The sequence below is a fragment of the Eptatretus burgeri genome, chromosome 14 (assembly GCF_056783735.1).
Source record: "Eptatretus burgeri isolate ZD-2024b chromosome 14, Ebu_testis_v1, whole genome shotgun sequence".
Classification (NCBI taxonomy): Eukaryota; Metazoa; Chordata; class Myxini; order Myxiniformes; family Myxinidae; genus Eptatretus; species Eptatretus burgeri.
In genome coordinates this window covers 39,211,948-39,234,415 of record NC_140974.1, presented here as the reverse complement: position 1 = coordinate 39,234,415, position 22,468 = coordinate 39,211,948, and the positions used below count along the sequence as shown (strand labels likewise).

General features: G+C 43.6%; 1 protein-coding gene across 1 annotated transcript in view; it reads left to right on the top strand.

Annotated features, from left to right (window-relative positions):
- ECT2 (epithelial cell transforming 2) overlaps positions 1–21,282 on the top strand; it is a 113,592-nt gene extending 92,310 nt beyond the window's left edge. The window contains exons 14-19 of the mRNA XM_085854424.1: positions 4,974–5,084; positions 5,321–5,417; positions 10,240–10,321; positions 10,611–10,689; positions 11,202–11,321; positions 20,986–21,282. Of these exons, the coding sequence (XP_085710550.1) occupies positions 4,974–5,084; positions 5,321–5,417; positions 10,240–10,321; positions 10,611–10,689; positions 11,202–11,321; positions 20,986–21,267 (771 nt within the window). The 3' untranslated portion in view covers positions 21,268–21,282. The remainder of the gene's footprint in view (positions 1–4,973; positions 5,085–5,320; positions 5,418–10,239; positions 10,322–10,610; positions 10,690–11,201; positions 11,322–20,985) is intronic.
- The last annotated feature ends 1,186 nt before the right edge of the window (positions 21,283–22,468 follow it).

Sequence of the window (22,468 nt, the reverse complement as noted above, 5' to 3'; positions counted from 1 at the left end):
GAAGGTAGCGACGCAAACCAGAAGTTTCTGTGATGATTCAGTACCAAACCATCAAAAATCGAATGTTTTGGATGTTTGACCTCAATGTGACCTTGACCTTTGACCGATTTTGACCAAAATCTAATCAGCACTAGCTATCACCCTCCTGAATCACGTGGTGTAATTTGACATTCGTAGCTTCTTCCATTGTCGAGTAATCGCGCCTCCAAACAAACAAACAAACAAGCAGTCATGGACTGGTACTTACGAAATCGTCAACTTGACCTCTGACCTTGTCTCATAAAAGCTGTCTCTTGAGAAGGTAGCGACACAAACCAGAAGTTTCTCCGATGATTCTGTACCAAACCATCAAAAATCGAATGTTTTGGATGTTTGACCTCACTGTGACCTTGACCTGTGACCGATTTTGACCAAAATCTAATCAGCGCTAGCCACCACCCTCCTGAATCACGTGGTGTAATTTGACATTGGAAGCTTCTTCTATTCTGGAGTTATCATTTTTTGGATGTTTGACCTCACTGTGACCTTGACCTTTGACCGATTTTGACCAAAATCTAATCAGCACAAGCCATCAGCCTCCTGAATCACGTGGTGTAATTTGACGTTGGGAGCTTCTTCCGTTCTCAAGTTATCTGTATCAAACCATCAAAAACCGAATATTTGACCTCACTGTGACCTTGACCTTTGACCGATTTTGACCAAAATCTAATCAGCGCTAGCCACCACCCTCCTGAATCATGTGATGTAATTTGACATTGGAAGCTTCTTCTGTTCTCGAGTTATCAATTTTTGGATGTTTGACCTCACTGTGACCTTGACCTTTGACCGATTTTGACCAAAATCTAATCAGCACTGGCCATCAACCTCCTGAATCACGTGGTGTAATTTGACGTTGGGAGCTTCTTCCGTTCTCGAGTTATCGTGCCTACAAACAAACAAACAAACAAACAGAAACGGAAGGCATCAATATACTTACGAAATCTTTAGATTTCTTAAGTAAAAAACAATGTCACCCTCAGGGTGACCCGTATCTTGCCAAAACGTGACCACGTGTGACTTCTTTAAGGTCACACTGAGGTGAACAGAGCTGCAATCCACCAGGAGCGACTCCTTGAGGAATATCTGCCAACGAGAGATTCCGATGAGAATCGTTCTACAGAGTAACCATGAAAAATATGCGTTTGCCTCATAACGTCACCAAATGACGTCATAATGTCTCGAGCTTGACATATCGAGAAAGCACTCATCGAGGTGTTCAATTTGAGGTACTACACGATATGGTTCCTAAAACTTGAAAATTTGACCTTGGGGTCAAACATGTTTGACCTCAGGCGCTAACCATGAAGGTCAAGGCCAATCGCCACCAAAAATTAATCAGCTGAGCGCCAGACCATGAACTATATTCCCATGAAGTTTGAAGACGATCCGATCAAAATTACTCAAAAAATAAGGGTTTCGTCGACTCCCCTGATTTGCGACAAAGTGACCTTGACCTTCAAAATTTTGTGCGCTGAAAGGGACCTCTATAGAACTCTGATATGCGAAGTTACAAAAATTTCCAATGATAACTGTGCTCTGCAGAATTTTTTATACGTGATTACAGACAAACAAACAAACAAACAAAAAACATACAAGCTGACTAACATATCTTGCAAAAACTTTGTGTGTTTGTTATCTTGCCAAAACGAACAAACAAACAAACAGAAAGGGGTGAAAACAGTAACCTCCATCCATCTTCGAAGATGGCAGAGGTTAATTAAATATTTTGTTTGTAAAGGTTTATTCAACCTTTTCGTGGATTGTTTGGTGAAGCCCCTTGGTGCACATTCTTCAACCTTTAAATCGATGTCTATACCGGAGGTTGGAAGGCAAAATAAATTATATGTTTCAGTTGTTATGAAGTGATGAATCGCCACATCACGGCAAGAAAGCTGAGAGGTACGCATGCCCACTCTAAGCTGTCTAGCTTGAGTTTGAATCCCAACCCCACTATAAACTGTCATCCTGGTGTTTCCCAGACAGGGTGATTCATCAATGTGTGTGCCGTCTCTCGGATGGATGTTAAACTGAACATCTCATCTGCCGGAATCCCTTTCCCCCTCCCCTCACTCTCCCCTATGCGTCTCCCTCTCACCCCTATCCCACCCCCCTCTCTCCCTCCCAACCCTACCCCCCTCTCTCCCACCATTCTTTCTGACCCTGCCCTATCTCTTTCCCACCCCCCCCCTCTGTGGAGGGGACTGTAGCATGTACGAAGCGGATTCAGAGTGAACTGATTAGAGGGGTGCAAAGGTCGCTACATGTACGAGCATGCATGCACATGCGTGCAGGCAGATCTTTGCCAGGTAGAACGTCTGAGTTTAAATACTCCCGCCCCAGATCTCTAAAGTATCCACCTTCGTGCGTGCGTGCGTGTGTCTGTGTGTGTCTGTGTGTGTCTGTGTGTGTGTGTGTGTGTGTGTGTGTGTCTGTGTGTGTCTGTGTGTGTCTGTGTGTGTGTGTGTGTGTGTGTGTCTGTGTGTGTCTGTGTGTGTCTGTGTGTGTGTGTGTGTGTGTGTGTGTGTGTGTTTTTAGATATATATTGTTCCGAATTTGGAATTCGATTGCACACAACATTCAGGTTCATTTCGTCAGCTATGTCGATAAGTGCTTGTTCCCGAGATAGCTCACCTTCCATTATTTAAATGTTCAGAAAACGATTAGATGCGCTGCGGATAGAAATGGAGACATCCCTCCTCCTCTTCTGTGAAGACGAAGAAGAATCCTGGCGTCCCGTGACTCTGACTCAACAACTCCCTCCCACATGTGGTTGAGCGGGGGGGGGGGAGGGGGGGATGAAGCACGAGGGCATCAGTCACGCCTGGATCGGGGAAGGTCGGAGAAGGATAGGACAAGATCCTTTCTTTGTTCTTGGTTAGTCAGCTTTTTGCTTCAGTAGAGGGGAGTTGTTCAGCCGTCGGGTCCTGCTTGGCTTGCAGTTGAGGCCTTCGGAAGCTTTTTGCTTCGGCTGGTTCCGTGAGCTTCGGCTTCTGCTTGGCTCGGGAGAGCTTTTTGCTTCGAGCTGCTTTGCTTGGAAGGAAAATGAGCCGGTCGCTCGGCTCGAGCTGAGAGTGGTGGCTTCTTCTTCTTGGTTCGTGGAGCTCTTTGTTCTCCATTTTGGTTCCCGGCTTGGTGCGACTCATCGACCTCTTCGTGGAGGTGGTTCCTCGGGGAAGCGACGCATCGACGGGAAGGATCGGCGCCTCGTCTCACCAGCACGTGTTGAGAAGCGTGGGAGGATTCGTGGGAGCTCGGGAAGGATGGTGGCTCGGCGATTGGATCCAGCTCGCTTTCGCTGGAGCCCGAACAACTTGAAGACCACACGAGGTGGAAAGGTTCGAGATAGGCTCTGAGTTTCAGCTCACCTGTCCTCCGAGCTGGAGCTCGTTATTAAAGGCCTCTGCCACCATTTCTTGGGTGTGTGTGTGTGTGTGTGTGTGTGTGTGTGTGTGTGTGTGTGTGTGTGTGTGTGTGTGTGTGTGTGTGGGTGTGTGTGTGTGTGTGTGTGTGTGTGTGTGTGTGCATGCGTGTTTCTGTGTGCCCGTCTAATAAGTCGGAACTGCTGTTAAGTGCAAGTGATGTACATAATAAGTAGACGGTTGTAGTTCTTTTGTCGTGCTTTTTTGCTTGTATAATTGCAGACGTGTTTTGCCTTGTTTAATTGCATATGTGCTTTATTATAATAAATGTCCTTGTGTGAATGTAAACCTGTTCCTTGCGTCCATTCCCTCATTGAACTGCCCCATCTTGCACTCGGAATATAGTTGGTTTTTAAATAGCCGATAAATAGAATCGGGTCCGGCGAGGTCTGGCGATAATACCCGCTCAGTTATCCCAGAACGGAACGGACCGCTTAAGCGGTTCGTGTCCAAGCAGGCCTTCGCCGAGGTACGGTCCCTCGGTAGGTTACCCGCGTGGGTACTTCGGTATATCGATATTCGGCGATTGACCCTATTTCGCGCGGGTAGAATACGGACTGGGCCGTGGTGGGATTAAAAACCCACCCGTGACTGGTTTCTGGCGTTGTTCCAGAAAGTCACGACTGGATTGTCCGTTCGGTGGGCGAAGCGACCGCTATTGGTTAGACGCGGTCGTTCGCACGCCGACCGTCGGGAATTTTACAACAATATAATCACTGGCCTGCTTGTGATTCATCTGAAGAAAGAGGTGTGCTACAATTGTATACCAAGAACCAAAATTGATTCATGATTTCTCATGTTCTTGAGTAATGGAATGTAAAAAAAAAAAACCCAAAATAACAAGCAAATCAGTTGTTAGCACTTTTGCAGAAACGCATCCACATTTTATCAGTTTGGAAGGGTGCATTGTACACTTAGTTGCACAAAAAATCCCATACAAACGAGCTATGCTTCTTTGGCTAATACAATTAGAATGACAGTCTGTTAATTAATGCTTCATTTTGACTACCGTACGGTCCTGTGCTGTTAAGTTTCTTCCATAACTGAGCCGAGTCGTGATAACCGCTTGGCAGGAACCGTGCGTGGTATTAATATGAATAAACGAGAGGTTTCAGAATAACAATTCCTTGGCTGGTTCTATAGTTTTAAAAGTCTGTGCAAATGAAGTTTGCTCTTTTAGTTGGCCCTTCCTGTTCTTCAAAAACCCAACCTGAGTGAGATATTTTAATGAAATGCCATGATGATTGCTTGGCTGGCATATTGCTTTGAGGTTTTTCAGCAAAACCTTTTACGCAATGCTTTTATTTTTAAAGTAGTTTGCCATCAGCGATGCTCTTAGCTCGTATTTTCAGTGACACGGAGACCGTGAAACTGGCCTCTTTGTGTCACTTTCAATATTTGTGCTGAATCTTCTATCATGTATCGGAGTTTGTGTTTGTGACTATTTCTGAAAAGGTTTTGAAGTTTGAAAATAGATTATTGAAATTTTTGATTTGAACCTATATTCTGCCACAGTCGGAGCGCTTGCTGAAAACGTATCCATCATTCATCAACTTCTTTGAGATGAGCAAAGAGACTGTGCTTACATGTGAGAAGCAGAAGCCACGCTTTCATGCTTTTCTTAAGGTGTGACTGCCACTTCAAACATCGCTTCTCTTAACAACTTTCATTTGAACTTGGATATGATGACAACCCTTGATTTTGATGCAAATTATTTGTGAGTTTTAGGGACAATCTGTTCAATGTCCATACCTATGTAATCAACTCCCCCCCCTCCCCACCTCCTTTCCATTCTCTCCACCATCTTCTTTCATTGGTTTTCCAACCCCCACCATCCTTATCCATGCCTTTTATAATTCCAGATTAACCAAGCAAAGCCGCCATGTGGGAGGCAAACTCTCGTCGAACTGTTGATTCGCCCGGTGCAGCGGTTACCAAGCATTGGACTGCTTTTAAATGGTAAGTTTTCTTCAGTATTTTACCAATACTGTAAGGAAAAGTGTTTGGGTGTGCAATGGAATAACTCGGTATTGTAAAAGCACAGGGGAATGTGAAAGTCTGTTGAGGATTTATGAAGAAATAATAATTATAGGACCGCCTGTCCTGAAGCCCACCTGGATCAGGAGCAACAGTCACTCAAACCCCTCCACGTAAGACTCCCTTCGACCCTGATTTTTATTTTTATTTATCTATTTTTTCTAATGCTGTGAACAAACTTTGGTACATCACAGGCGATGAAGGTTGTGGTCAAGCTTCATCGAAATTGTGTGTCTTTTTGGTGAATAGGGCAAATACCTATTTTGGGGGGGTTCAAACCCCCACCCCTTCAATGAACGCAGATTTTGATTTGGCCAATACACTTTGGTCCATTACGGGTGATGAAGGTTGTGGTCAAACATCGTCAAAATTGTGTGCATAGTTTCGGAGAAGAGAGCAAAGACCTGTTTTGGAGGGGGGGGTCAAAAAATCCCTGTAGACCACCTTAATGAGTGCAGATTTTGATAAATCTTCGTGAGGCATCAGATATGAAGCTGGTGGCCAAGTTTCATCAAAATTTAAATTTGGTTCAAGCGATAATGACTGAAGTGTTTACAGACTGACTGATTGACCCACTCACTCACCTATGAACACTGCTCGATCACCTTAGCTCACCCGACTGAAGTCAAGATGAACTAATAATAATTAATAATAGCCATTCCTTTCTCACCATCAGGTGCAAAGGGCTACTGAGGCATTTTCATTGTTAGTGGGCACAATCCTGGAGGGGTTGCCACTCCAACGCAGTGTTTTCGAATGGCTCATTTTTCCCAGTAAGCTGGTACTCGTTTTGCTGATCTCAGATGGATGACAAGTTCAGTCAACCCACCTGGTATTATTGATGGCATGACTGGGGCTTGAACTCAGGACCTGAAGATCTTAAGCCAGACACCTTAACCATTACGCCAACACCGGGCTTCATTTATTGAGAATTGCAATTGAGAAAATATGAGTGAAAGAATGGGAGATGTGCAATTAAATACGTTCATAAAATACGACAGTTTGATGGCTGAATCGCAAAAGCGACATTGACATAGAAGGGGGGAGATGTTGGGTGATCAAAATTTCATAATTTTTGCCAAGAGATTACTCTGAATGGATTGTGCATTGATCCGACAATGGGAGGCTGAAGCTTTACCCAGGCTCATTTGCATACTCCACACACTGGCAAATAGTCAAATTTCTTAAAATGGTCACTGGTAAATCCCACCCATGTCATACTTTTTTCTCCTTTCACCTTCTCCTTCTCTTCCAACTTTTCTTTATTCTCTCATCTCTGACTGCACTCCTTTGCCCTCTTATTTTTATTTTTTTGCCTCGATGTTTTCCACTTTCCTTGCTTTTGTATCTTGAGTTTGAAGCATCCGACGTGGCCCCTCTCTCTTCTACTTATCTCTTTTCTCTTTCGTGTTCTCTCTCACGTGATCTTTAATTTTCCTGTGACCCCAAATATAGATCAAGCGTAACGGTGGATTGACATCGAATGCAGGTGGAAGCATATTCAGGAAGATTTCGCGTCAAATGCTATTTTCTATTTCTTCGTGTTGCACTCCACACTCCCCTTCCAAACTTCCCGCTTTTGTCATTACATGTACGAGTCAATGGCATGACTGTCAAGTATTACCAAATTGTCCTAATTGTTGCTAAGGTATACCCCATTTATGACGTTTCGAATGAAGACCACGTGTGGATTTCTCAGCTCCTTATGCAAATTGTATTTTTTGATTTCTATCTTGATTCAATTCTTGAATCGGAAAGTGTTTTGCATAGCATGCGTGCCTTGAAGCGCAATGTTTAAATATGCAGCCATTGCTATAGATCACAAGTATTGTTTGAGTTGTTTATGCTTAGTATTGAGTCATTTTTCCACAATTATTTTGCAATTCCTCTTCATCCTCAGGGTGAGAAGTTTGATGTTTCCCTTTCTCTTTCCTAAAGGTGCTTGAATATTTGCCTTTGTATTTCAGTAATTCTAAGACTAAGGAAAAGCAAATCATTTTAAATAGGACACATCCTGGTATTATTTCTTTTAATATGAAACGTCATTTGCAATCTGTTTGTTTGTGCTCCATCTTATCCTAACGTGCAATTCTAACAGGTGGCCCATTGTGGTCTACCACCGGTCTCTTGTGACCACAACCTTTGGCAACCACATCCTCTTCCAAGTGTGGCCTCTTGGCAGCTTTTCCCTTGATCTACTATTTAATCTGTCTTCTGTTTTTTTCCACTGCATCCTCCCACCAATTCTTCTACTCCTCGACCTGATCCTCTACCCCTCCCCCTTCTTCTTCTTATCCTTCTTATTCTTATTCTAGTTCTTCTTGTTTTTCTTTTTCTTTTTCTCTTCTCCTCCTCCTTCTCCTCCTCCTCCTTTTCCTCCTCATTCTCATTCTCATTCTCACCCTCATTCTCATCCTCCTCCTTCTTCTCCTCCTTGTCCTTCTCCTTCTCCTCCTCCTTCTCCTCCTTATCCTTATCGTTAAACTTCTCCTTTCTCCTCGAAAACGCCCAACAAATTAAGTTCGAACGAACCTGTCGCTATAGCATCCGTGTATCGGAACATCTCTTGCATGCCTTTTTGTGAGCACAATTCACAAGTGGTCAGCCTTCCCCACACCCCTTGTCTTTCCTAAGCACCTGGTGAAAAATATCCAATTCCCCAACCTGTGCTGCAATTGAAAGCAATAACATTTGGGCAATCCACTTCATTGGTACCGACGTTGCAAAGATTGTGCTTCTGACTGCCTTTTCAGGTGAACACCGTTGTAAATTAATGACCCTGTCCATTTCCTCGCTGTCCCAGTCCATTTGCTGTTTGCATTTGCTTGCATGTTCCTGTACGAAACATTGTCAGGCCAACATCACAATTCCACACTGTTTTTCCAGGTTTGCTCTGTGGATTGAGACTTTTGTACAATATTTATGGCTTGTATGCTTGAAGAGAAATTCTTGAGGCATAACAACAAGAAGATGTATTTTAATTTCTCAACAAACCTTGACACGACTGCAGTTATCTTATTATTGTTTATTTGTGGGACTAAATTATTTGATTTTGTTATTCTTGGAATGTGCATTACTATTTACATTGAGGACATTGGAATCGGATCGGTGACGCACTGCTTTGATGTGACGGCCAGTGTTTTAAAAGGTGCGGTTGGTGCTACGTCATGTTTTTGGCTGTTCTTTGGCTGTGGCTAATGAATCTGCAAAAGAGAGAAAGCTGGGGAGCCTGGCTTTGCTTGCATAAATTTAAGCTATAACATGATCTTCACCCAAGAAAAGTCTTTAGTTTTATTATTTTGAATCTCCCAAAGGATCAAATATTTAATCCCTGCAACTTCTATGGAAAATTACTTCCTTTAGTTAAGTGTTTAGAACTTGTATTCACTTTTAGCCAAGACAGTAAAACCGGCCTCGAGAGACTGATACCATCTGCGTGTCCTCTGTGGAGCTAATTTATTTATTGGTGCTTCTCTTCTCACAACAAGCGGTGTTTTGTGGAACTCCAGGAAGTAGATCTCTTCCAATTTTGGCGAGAGTGTCAATGCCTTCTAATCTGGCACCTATTGGTGTTGTTGGCACCAAAGCCCGAAGTATCACTGCTATCTCCAAAGAGGATGGCAAAGCAAAGTGTTTGCCCTCCTATCACAGACAGGTTAGTTGCCCCTTGATCGACTTCTCCGGTATCGTCTCACCTTACCCTCTTTCTTTCACCTTTTCAGAATCTCTTTCACTTCAAAACGAAGCCGTTATTGGTTGAGGAGTGAAGGGGGAGAAGGCCCTGTAAGGGGCGGATGATGGAACAACCATAAATCCAGACTGTCTGCTCAACTCCACTCTTTCACCGCTCATTTCGTCCGTCTGTGAAATAGTTTACCAGCATCTATACAATCTGCTTCCTCCTCTCCTGGTTTAAAAAAAATATATATATATTATTATTATTATTATTATTATTATTAGTATTATTCTTTTTTATGGTCTGCTCCCTTCATATTTGGAATCCAGAGTCCATGTTTAAATATACCTTGGGGTGGGAAGGGGGAGAAGTGGGGGGTGGGGTGGGGGGAGGGCAGTTGGTTGCTACAGCCTATGTTGGCAGCAAGTGTTGGGCCCAGACAGCTGCTACCCTCACTAACTTTGCAATGCACATTCCACAAAGATTGATTGCTTCAGAATTGTAGTGTACAAGTACAACACACCTTTTCCCAAATCTTGTTCACTTTCCTTGGTACCTTCACCACTTTCCAAGTCATGTGGTTCCACGAGGCTGTGGGCAGCTCTCCCTGCCCCCGCCTCTCCCCATCTCCATCACCTCAGAATTTAATAGTTTCTGAAATGGGCTTTTCGTTCGGAAATCCATCTTCAAGCACCGTTTTCTAAATGGAGAAAGAAAATGTCGGTGTTGACACGAGAGACACATGGGAGAATATTTTCCCTCCTCAGTTTTTTTTAAAAGAAGTGGCTTATTTCCAAAGGGGATTATTGTGGAGTTCCTGTATCCCAATTTGTGTAAATGAATTTTTCTGACTCTGCTCCATTCTTACAACTGTAAAGGGTGTGTAAGTGTGTTTATTATATATTTTATTTATTTTAAACTTGTCACCATCCATCTCGTATTGCTGATTCCAGCAGGCCAAGCCATTATTTCTCAAAATTCCCTGTGGATTATTGCTTTGTGGTGACAAATCAAAGTAAATGTCATTGCCTTTGTTCCGTTCCAAACTGCTCTTGTTGGCAATGACAGATATCAAGAAGCACACGCCAGAGGGCAACCCAGACAAGAAAACTCTGGAGAAGGCCATTAAGTGTCTGCGGGAGGTCATGATGTGAGTGTATCTTGTCGTTGACATTTTAGCATGGTACCAAAGCCATGCACCATTATCCTTGCTGCTGTAAAATTGGATATTTAAGAAAATTATGGAACTGGTTTTGGATGAGGGAGGGAAGTGTTGAGACGGAAGTGATGTTTAAACATATGTATGTTTTATTTTGGATGTTGATTTGTCTCGTAAGATATTTGATTGATTGGTAATGCAATCATAGTTTGAGATGATGAAAATAAACGATGTCCTCAATGTTTACCCATACCTCCAACCCCCCCACCCCCCTCCCCAGGCAGATAAACGAGGATAAAAGGAAGACTGAAGGGCAGAGGCAAATTTTTGACATTGTGTATGAAGTGGATGGTTGCCCCGTGAGTTTTGCGGTTGCTGTCGTTTCGGATGGTCTGTTCTCTCTTCGTCGAGCTTTTCGACGAAGGGGAAGCATTTTTATTAATTTGGGAATAATCAACAAGATGTCCTTTTTGGGTTGAAACGCCCCCTAACCCACCCCCAACACTCCACCTCAGAATAGAAAAAGGAATTTGCTCATGATTATTCTGTGGGTCCCCCATGGTAACCATCTCCTTGTGGACCATTATACAAATTTCCCTTAATTGCAATCAACCTGGTTATGAAGACTTGTCAAAGACCAGGGTTGTGAAATGGGGCTGGGGTGGAAGGTGATAGAATTAGAGGTAGGCCAGTTGGTTGTCATGATTATCTGCTGGGTTTGGTTTTGATGTTGACATTCCGAATTGCTCTGCAGGGATCACTTTTGCACGCATTCTGATTGCAAGCACGTGATTTTGTACAAACGATGCAATTATGGGGTCATGATTCACGGGCAATGCCAGTGATGTCGAGCTTAAATTCTTCTCTGCAGGCCAACCTGCTGTCATCGCAGCGCAGCCTGGTTGCGCAGGAGGAGATGGTGGCTCTGGGCGATAAGCTGTGTGATCATGGAGAGAGCATCACAATGTTCCTCTTTACCGATTGCCTCGAGGTCAGGCGGGTCGCTAAAGGGAGTGATGAGAAAATCGGGAATACTTCGGGGGAAGGGTATTGATTTTTGAGTGAACAAGAGAGGTGGAGAGCGGCCCACCGATCTTGCTTTTGCCAGCCGCTGTATTTTGGTTCCGACTTTGTGTATTGTATTGTTATATTTGGTAACACGCGTCACTTCGCAATCTTACTGATGGATTAAAAAGGGAGTGAGTTCAGCTCGTATGTTTTTGAGGATTTTAAAAATCTTTTTAACAGTTATTTATCCTGAACTTCTTTTTTTGAGCCATTGGAATGTCACTTTCATTTAGTATTTCAGTCGAGGCCTATTTCTGTCAATCAATGCTGTATCCTGTATCCCACGTATGTCTTTTGAGCCATCATTGTTTGCCATTGATGTGAAAATGTATTCCTGCTCTTCTTTTGCCGTTTTATTTAATTTATTAATTTATTTTGAATTCCAGCCCTTTTCAGCCCATCTCACCACCACTGCATTTTGTTTTGCGTTGCTCACGTGCGGTTTCATCATGGAGGGTCATCATCTAACCGTTGTAAGATTAAAACCTTTTTCTTAACATGACAGAGTTGAACGGTTCAGTGTTTGGTGTTCCCATCTAAGCATGTAGCTCTTGATGCTGGAATCCTAGGTTAAGATCCCATATATATACTATTGATTTGTCCTTCGTGCACTAATGTCCTTGATCTGAATGCTTCATGCAGAAAGCGTCTTCGTAAGCTGTAAATAACTCTGAACAATGGATGTGTGCCTAACTGAGGTTGTTCATGTCCCTCTTGCCTTCGACATCTCTTGTAGTATCATATTTGACATGATGCCTAAAGGGATAGGCTTATACGCGCATTTTAGGCAGGTTGAATCACAGGTCGCAGTATTTGTGCCAGTTTTCTTTCATGTTGAAGATTGTTCATGCACCTGCTAAACGAATCCACTGAGGGAAGCAGATGTCTCAGCTCTGTGAGCATCTTCGATCGAAGCGAGCTTTTACATTACAATTCCCAAAATGAGATGGTCACTCATGACATGGCATATCTGATGAGGTTCAACTTTTTTTTATAAAGAAAAAAAAAACCAAAAAACCATTTTCCCCTTTGGTTTTTGGATTTTGAACCACAGTGTTTATTTTATTAATAACCTCTCACTTCCTTCATTTGTTGAAGTCAGCCAAAGTTGACCATTTTCTCGGCAAACATTTTGGGACGGAACAAATGATCGCCGAGTCGAATTGTGCATTTTGGAGCTTTTGAAATGTTCGAGCATCAAATCGCCACACAAGTCCCCATTTGTTTTGATCTGTGGAATGCTTAGTTTGTTGTTCTGATTGGCAGTCTTGTTTTTCCTCTTGAGCTGAATTTGTGTGCAATAAGAACCCTTAATTGTGTAAGGCTCGGGTCTCTCGACTCTCTCTTGTTTTGTGCCTCGACTGTGCATGCCCAAATAGTTTCAAAACGTTTCTTTTTGTGGGATTTGCCATGTTTTTTTTTGGAGGAGAAAACTGCAGAGAATGGGGCAAAATTTTTGGTGTTTTGTCAAGCATTTGACTTGAAAATGTCTGTGTGTGGTTGTTTTAAATAGTTCATGTTTTACAAGAGAGGTTTGTTTTCCTTCACTTGTTTTTGTTCGGCTGTAAAGCCACATTAGTAGGTCTATTGAGGTGTTCTGTGCAGCACTGTATTTGGTTGTTTTGTCCTCTACAATATCCCCCCCCCCCATTTTTTTCAAATGGTGTTGGGATAATTAATCAGCTCTATCTGTCCATTACGCCAGGACAGAAATTCACCAAACTTGGTAGTTATGATCACCACATGGCAAGAATGTGCAAAAGCAGTGTCATTTTTTTTTCCCTGCTCCCTGGGGCATGGTCAAAAGGTGAAATACCAAAAATGCAATGATGGACACGTTTCTAAACTTTTTTTTGTTTTTTCAAATGAAATTTTGCAATCAATATTGGGGGACGCATGAAATATGTAACCATGTCTTGGATTTGACCCCCGGTTCATTCCCCACGGGTTGGGAACTGAGGGTAACGAGTCAAAACAGAAATAAAAATAAAATTTAACTCAAAATTTGATATCGGGTCATTGCCGGTGGAACTTTGTGCCATCTTTCAACTTTGCTTTTGGTGTGAAGCGTGTGGATTTGTGATGGCACGCCATTGACTTTGCTGTAGTTCAAATGACTAGTAAAGAACAAATCCTTACCGACTGGTCAAGTCTCCCAGAATTACGGACTCGTCAATTCCTCCAGAATTGGTGTGTTTTAGTTCCATCGTGAGTGGTGCTCTGTCATTTACGTTTACAAAGAGAGAATTGGAACCCCTCCCCCCCATAATCTGAATTTATTTACCACCTCAAACATTCCTGCGCATACTTCAGGTACAATCGGTAGATTTTTTCAACACGCTGGCCAGCTGTGCAGGAGTGCAGAGACGTCAAACACTTCTCGAATGGCAGTATAATATTTTCTGGGTGGTCGCTTGCCATTATTTAATCGTCCCCTATCAGTTTCAACGGAGGGGACAATAGGTTTGCTGTCTGTCTGTCTGTCTCTGTCCGTCACACCTGTGGTTTTCAGACTCCCCCCCCCCATTCTCTTTAACATTTTCACCTGAAACTTGGTGCATGGCTTTATTCTATGTTTCAAGGCCTTTTTGTCAATTTTTCACAGTTATGTCCTTTTTAAACTGAGAAAATATCACATTATACATGGGTCAGTTTTCAACTGCTCTGACTCCACCCCAATAAAATGATGCACCACCATTGCATGAAGCAGCACAGATTGACAGGCCTCAGGTGTTATGCCTGAGTGTTATTCTCTGGCCCAGTGAATTTGCAATGGTCCCAGGTATATAATATAACTACGATGTATTGTAGACAGAGGTTCACACAATTATTATTCTTTTTTAATTAGGTTCTCCAATGAGTAACATCAGAAATTGTTTGGTACTCACACAAAAAAATAATTTGTCAGCTTCGAGCACGCTCGTCTGCTTTCCCAAGCGCCACTCCAATTTTTAAAGCACATCTCAGCTTTTTATGCATCTTGCTCCTCTGTAAAGGCCCTGTCAGACCTTGACGATTTAGCCAGCGTATGCCGACGTATGTAAAATTTGTCTAAAACGCTGACATACGTCGTGGTACGCCGAGCTCGTCGACAAATCTTAACATGCTTGAAATTTTTCGACGTATGCCAGCGTATGACTCACACGTTCCGCATACGCTGGCCATAAGTTGTAGGCACGTTACGTGATCGTTGACACACGTCGACACACGTTACTTGTAAGTTACTCGTAAGTCGAAACACTTCGAGGTAATGTTTAGCGTACCCAAAACTTATTTCTAACCAATGAGTAACGTGTTGTAGGCACGTTACGCGATCGTTGACACACGTCGACACACGTTACTTGTAAGTTACTCATAAGTAGAAACGCGTCGAGGTAATGGTTCGCGCCAGTGTTCCAGACTCCCTGTTTTGTTTTTTTTTCTTTGGTATGACGGTGATGTTGACACTTCGATTTCCAGTGCGGTTATAATATAATATAATTAATAGGCTGCCGCTCAACGATTTCAATCGTAACCGTACTATAAATCGAAGTATCAACATCACTGTCATACCAAAGAAAAAAAACCAAAAAAAAACCAGGGAGTCTGGAACACTGATGCTAACCATTACCTCGACGTGTTTTGACTTATGAGTAACTTTCAAGTAACGTGTGTCAACGATCGCAGAGCGTGCCTCCAACTTATGCCAGCGTATGCGGAACTTGTGTCATACATAGAGTATGTCGAGAAATTTTCAACATGCTGAAAATTTGTCGACGTACTCGGCGTATGCCAGCGTGCTTCAGCATGCTTCAGCGTGCTCTTAACGTATACAAAACTTACCCATAACATATTCGACGTGTGCCAGCGTATTCGGCAAATTTTTCATGCGTCGGCATACAGTGGCTAAAACGTCAAGGTGTGACAGCGGCTTGACACTTCAATGTCTAGTGCGGTTATGATTTGATTCGTCGAGCCGCAGCCTTTTAATAGGCTACGCCACGTGATCGTCGGCGATACGCTGCCGCGCTATGCATAAGTTAGACTATCGTTGGGCATAGGTTGTGAACGCTGACAACACGCTCAGCATTCGTTGATATAAGTTATATTATAATATATTATTAGATAATTATCTATATGTTATCGAAACGTTCTGTGTAAGTTATTAAGACGTTATGCATACGTCCAACTCGTTATGAATACGTCCAAAACTGGAAAAAAAACATCAATAGTTCAGCGTACGCCAGCGTTTTACATACATTTTGATACCTTGCCATACGCTGGCTAAAACGTCAAGGTGTGACAGGGCCTTCAGCAATCTCTCATAATGTCTGCTCCAGATGAGACGCTTGCAAGCCGCTCATTGTTTTTTGTTCCAGACGCTCCTGAACCTCCTCTTCCCTCTTAGATAGTGTGAGGGGAGCGCAAGGGAAGGCAGCGTGAGGGGAGCGCAAGGGAAGGCAGCGTGAGGGGAGCGCAAGGGAAGGCAGCGTGAGGGGAGCGCAAGGGAAGGCAGCGTGAGGGGAGCGCAAGGGAAGGCAGCGTGAGGGGAGCGCAAGGGAAGGCAGCGTGAGGGGAGCGCAAGGGAAGGCAGCGTGAGGGGAGCGCAAGGGAAGGCAGCGTGAGGGGAGCGCAAGGGAAGGCAGCGTGAGGGGAGCGCAAGGGAAGGCAGCGTGAGGGGAGCGCAAGGGAAGGCAGCGTGAGGGGAGCGCAAGGGAAGGCAGCGTGAGGGGAGCGCAAGGGAAGGCAGCGTGAGGGGAGCGCAAGGGAAGGCAGCGTGAGGGGAGCGCAAGGGAAGGCAGCGTGAGGGGGAGCGCAAGGGAAGGCAGCGTGAGGGGGAGCACAAGGGAAGGCAGCGTGAGGGGGAGCGCAAGGGAAGGCAGCGCGAGGGGAGCGTCCGTCCAGACATAACCACCGTCCGAACACGTCTGGAGAGAAACCACTGTCCGGATGATGGGTATACTAATAGTGAGGGTTGGGGTGGGGGGGGAAAGAGGGGAGAAGAGAGATGGGTGGGGGAGCGAGGAAGCAGGGGGGGCGGTGAGGGGTGGTGGGGGAGTGGGGGCAGAGGAGCTCCTTGTGAGCCAACTGCCATCCATATGTAGTGCTCAACTGTGTTTGCGGACGTCCTCCTGCAGTTGCGTTACTTTTTTATTCAGAAGTTGGTGGCAGGATTTGCACTGCGGGCACCATAAAACCCTTAATTCCACAAATCGTACTAAAAGCATTAAAAAACAAGGACAAATGTGTCCAAGAGCCGCACCATTTCACCAGTCAATAAAGGTTTTGTCTTCACTAGAAGAAGAAGAACAAGAAGAAGAAGAACAACGCGGAGCTCTCTTCGAGCCAGCGTTCGCTACGCGAGACGCGGCTAAACATCGGAAAACCCACTCTGTGGGAGTACCTCCTGCGTTGCTGCCCTTTGCAGGGCAGCTCACCAGATGACGGGATTGAGGCAAAGCCTTCGGGACCCCCAATCTTTGAGGATTGGAGGGAAACCATGGGGTAACCTTTCCGGGTCAGATTGTGGTGATGTGTGTTGGGGTGGAGCTGAGGTGCTGGGCAGAGCTGAGCTGTTCAGGAAGCTGAGGCGTAAAACTGTACGTGCACTAAGGGTGGACAAGGAGGCCTATGTGCGAGGAATCTGTGAGAGGGTAGAACGTCACCTGTGGTCAAGTGATTCTCGTCCTGCTTACAGGGGAATTCATGCATTGCATTCCTCCAAGCCTGCCCTCGATGAACTGCAGTTCGAGCAGAGGCTGGTAGGTTCTTGACAGAGGAGTCCGAAGGGAAGGCCCGCTGGGCCGGTTACTTTGAGTGGTTGTACCAGGCTGGTCCACCAGCTTTCGAGTTGGATGTCAGGGGTGTTACTATCCCTATTGCTGACCTTCCAATCAACTGTGGTCCACCTTTGTCTGTGGAAACATAGGCTCTGGTGAACCAATTGGAATGCAGTAAAGGTCCTGGGATCTGTGGCATCTATGCTGGTAAGGCATTTGCTCGGATAATTCTTGATAGGGTTGGCCACAATCTATTTAAGCACCAGCGTCCAGAGTAGTCAGGCTTTACACCAAAGAGGTCAACGATTGACTGTATCCTTGCTCTTTGGGTCCTCACTGAACGCAGACGAGAGCTTCCACAGGGGCTGCTTTCAGCCTATGTTGATCTCTGTAAAGCATTTGATTTAGTGAATCGGGATGCCCTCTGGAGGATTCTTGGTCTTCGTGGGGTGCCTCCAAAACTGATTAATCTAATGTCTGAACTATACTCTGGTACGGAGAGTGTTGTGAGATGGGGTGATACCATCCCTGACTTATTTCCAGTTGTTACTGGAGTTCATCAGTGGTGTGTACCAGCCCCCACACTTTTCAGCACTTGTATGCATGTGTGCTGCACTGCATTCGGAGGAGGTAGAGGTAGAGAGAGGTAGAGAGAGAGAGGAAGAGATAGAGATAAGCAGAGAATGTTATGCTTTATGAAACACGCACTGACGCACACTTTTAAGCCATACCTATGTTTTTTGCTTCATGTATGTACATCAGGTTATTTTTTTTTTATACAAAATAGGTGAAGCCGAGAAACGAATGAAACTTGGTGCTGTGGAGAGGTTCTTCTTTTTCTTTATTTTGGTTCTGGTAGCGGTTCCAGTGTGCATTAAAGCAAACTGATTGTATCACCCGAATATTCATTGGAACCCGTAAGGGACATGCAATGCTAAGTAATTCTTTTGTTTTGTTTGCCCGAGTGCGCATCCCTGGATGTTAAGAAGTTCATGGTGACATATCTCCCAATACCAATTATATAACTGTTCCTTTGATTTCTTTTCTTTTCCTAACCAACTGAAAAGCCAACTCGCAGGGAGAATCTCATTCTCTCTGGCGTACCTGTCCATAGCAAGGTGCTGTATGTTAAGAGTGAGCTTGGCAGAATTCAAATGTAATTTTTTAATCATATCAGCAGATTAAAAAAAACTTTTTTTTTTTTTTTTAGCACAAAAACCTTAAAATCACCCTTCACCCTTAAGGCCCGGTCACACCTTGACGTTTTAGCCAACGTATGCCGATTTTTGAATTTTTTTTCTAAAACGCTGGCATACGTTGAATACGTTATGGGTAAGTTTTGATAACATTGAGAGCACGCTGAAAAACACTGCCATACGTCGTACGTTGGCTTTAAACGTTGTACTTTTTGGTTGTCCTCAAATTTTTTCATGCTTGAAATTTCACGACGTATGCCGGCGTATGACTCACACGTTCCGCTACGCTGGCCACAAGTTGTATGCACGGTCTGTGATCGCTGACAGACTTCAACACATGCTACTTGTAAGTTAATCATAAGTTGAGACACGCCGAGGTAATGCTTAGCGTACCCGAAACTTATTTCTAACCTATGATTAACGTGTTGTTGCCACGTTACGCGATCGTTGCCACACATCGACAGACGTTACTTTTAAGTTACTCATAGGCTGAAAGACGTCGGTATAATGGATCGTCCTTGCGTCAGCGTCCACGGCCACGGCCAGGACACTTATTTGCAGCATTCTTCAAACTTTTCTTCGGCATGACGAGGATGGTCACACTTCAATGTCTAGCTTGGCTATGATTCCAATTGTCCATCGGCAGCGTCTATTTAAAATAGTCGAGTTTGAGCGTTTTAACACGTTCAGAAGAAACGCTTCAAATTTCCAAACCCCAGCGTCAAAAAACAAAGGCGAGTGACAGCAATTTAAATCGTTCATTGTAAACAATGAAACAAGCTGAGTGGTACCGTTTAAAAGTCGTTGAGTGAAAAAAAAATCCAATTGTTGAGCGCGTCTACTTTCAATAGTGGAGTTGCAGCCATTTAAATCGTTGAGTTTATCATTTAAATCGTTAAACGCAAGGACGATCCATCATAACCCACACCCTCCCCCTCACACTCACCTACTACTGCCAACATGAACAAACTATTACTAATACTAATACTAATACTAATACTAATACTGATACTGTTACTGCTGACATGGACATCGACTCAAAAAGGAACTCGAAAACACTGTTGGGTTCCCCTTTTATGAGCAGCATTTTTATATACCAATTCCCAAAACCGCTGGGAACACGTCTTTATATGGCAGTTGTAAGCTAGAAACACGTTCATTTTTTTTTTTTTGTCGACCGGAAGACGTCATTGGAATACGTCTACATACATGATGTGTGTTGGGACTACGTAAAGAATTGGTTCAAAGCACGTCAAACATAAGTTAGAAATAAGTTTCGCGTAAAAAAGACATTACCACGACGTGTTTCGACTTATGAGTAGCTTATAAGTAGCCTTTGTGGACGTGTGTAAGCGTCCGCATATCGTGTGTAAAACTTATCCCCATCGCATGCGGAACGTGTGTCATACGCCGAGTACGTCGTAAAATTTTGAACATGTTTAAAATTTCTTGACGTACTCTACTTACTACGACGTATGATAGTGTACTTTAGCGTTCTACTCACGTATACCAAACTTACTCATTCCGTATTTGACGTGCCCCAACGTTTTAGACACATTTTTCTTAGGTCGGCATACGCTGGCAAGATCGCCAAGGTGTGACCGCGATGTTGACACTTCCATTTATACGGCAGTTATGATTCGAATCGTTGTGCGTCAGCCTTTTAATAGGCTACGTCTCGACATCGTCGGCGATGCGTGCAACGCGCTATGCCGAAGTTAGACTATCGTTGGGCATCGGTTGTGTAGGCCGACAACAGGTTCAGCATTCGTTGGTATAAGTTATCTATAACACAACGAAACGTTCTGTGTCCGTTACCAATGCGTTATACATAAGACCAAGTCGCTATGAATACGTCTGAATCTTTAAAAAAAACATCAAAAGTTCAACGGAAGCCAGCGTTTTACATACATTTTAATACGTTGCCATCGCTGGCTAAAACGTCAAGGTGTGACCGGGCCTTTAAAAAAGCAAAACTACAACAAACTGTGTGTGCTCTTTCTCAAGTTTAACCCCCACGCACAGACTGTAAACAAAATGCTACACCCCCAATCTCTTTCCTTACTTTAACCCCACACTGTACACAGAATTCTCTGCCCCAAGCTTTCTCTCAGGTTTAACCACACACACACACACACACACACACACACACACACACACACACACACACACACACACACACACACACACACACACACACACACACACACACACACACACACACACACACACACACACACACACACACACACACACACACACACACACACACACACACACACACACACTACGTTGAATGCCCGAGCTGGCTGTTTTCATGGAGATGTATATACCTGCTGCTCTCATTGTATAGTTTACACATTAATGGAATGCTAATAAGTTTTTAACCTTAATTTTTTTGTGTAACCCTTTCTGTAAATTTTGCCTATTAATGATGGGAATTGTTTTTGTCAATCCGAATGTTCAAATCCAAAAAAACTGCTGAAGAGAATGGAACTATCGTTTTAAAGGCTCACTTGAATTTTGTGTGGCTGCTTGATTCCTTGTTGGGCCTGAAGGTGTGTGTGTTTGCTTGCGTGCATGTTTGTGCTTTTTGCTTAAAAAAGAAAATGTTGCATCTCCTCACCTAAAGATTGCACGTAAGAAGCATCGAGCGAAGGGAGGTTTCAAAAGCCCTCACAGTGTCCACATGCGTCCCTCACTGAAGCACCTCCTCCTCATGCAGCTGTCACACATCCGTAATGTTGTGGACATCCACGAAACAGATGGTGAGTGTCACCCAACATCCATAACAGTTGACATGGAAATCATGAATTGGTGGGAGGAGGTTATTTATTTATATAATTTATTCCTTGACCTTATGGAATTTGTTTACCATACAGACCAAACAGTAATGCAAAACTGTGCTTCTTGAGGCCTGCTTTTTTATTATTATTATTATTATTATTATTATTATTATATTTTTATTGTCTTAGCTGTCTTGGTTTATATTTAAATTGTGTGGGTTGGCTCGCTACACTCACCTCTCCGCACATCGTTGCACAGATTGATGTCATATATTTGCTGTGTTGGCATGATTTACACCAATCAGAATACAAACATTTATTTTCTACAAATTTAATTGTAATATTGATGATATTATATTCATTTGAAATTTAATTTGTGATGCAAGAAGGTCCAAGTGGTCTCAATGGTCAAGGGTCTAGCCTGTCTGAAGGCATAAGGGGTCTAAATGGTGTTAAGGTCGAAGGGGTCTTTTGGGTCCTGAGGGTCTTTTTCTTCTTTTTCATCATTGGGGTCTTTTGGGTTGACGGAGTCTTCAGGGTCTTTTGGGTCTTCAGAGACTTTTTGGTCCTCGTGGACTTTTGGATCTTCGGGGTCTTTTGTGTTTTCAGGGTCTTCAGGGACTTTTGAGACTTTTGGATCTTCAGGGTCTTTTTGGGTCTTCGGGGTGTTTTGGGTCTTTGGGGTCCTTGTGTCTTCTGGGTATTTCAGGGTCTTTGGGGTCATTGGAGTCTTTTGTGTCTTAAAGGTCCTCAGGGTCTTAGAGGGTCTTCAAAGGTATAAGGGGACTCAGCAATCTATATGGTCGAAAGGTACATTCCAATAGTACGTAAATAAGACATATAGTCACTCGGCTGGACTGACTGACGGACGGACGGACGGACGCATGCTGAGACCGAGCTCTTTTTATACATCGATAGATTGGGTGTCATTCTGATTTTGCCTACAGCTACTATACCCATTCCCCTCTCAATTCACCAGCAACTGTCCTCATTGGCTCATCAAACAACATAAACACTTTCCTGCTGTAAGGCAGAATTTGAGAAATGCCATTTCAGCCTTTTGGAGACCTTGGTTTCAGGCCCTATTGTCTGCCAATGATTCCTCATCTAATGAGGTAAAAAAAAAAATCCATCTACGCAGTAAAAATATGACATTGAAAATTAAATAATTGTGGCTTTTTTTTCTTTTCTTTCAATGTACATTGTTTCAATCAGCGTCAATCTAAACATGTTAGTGTTCGTTATTTGCACAGCTTACTAATGAAGACTTGAAGTGGGATTTTAAAAGCCTCGACTGAACTCGTATTGGTCGTGATGATCATTATGGAG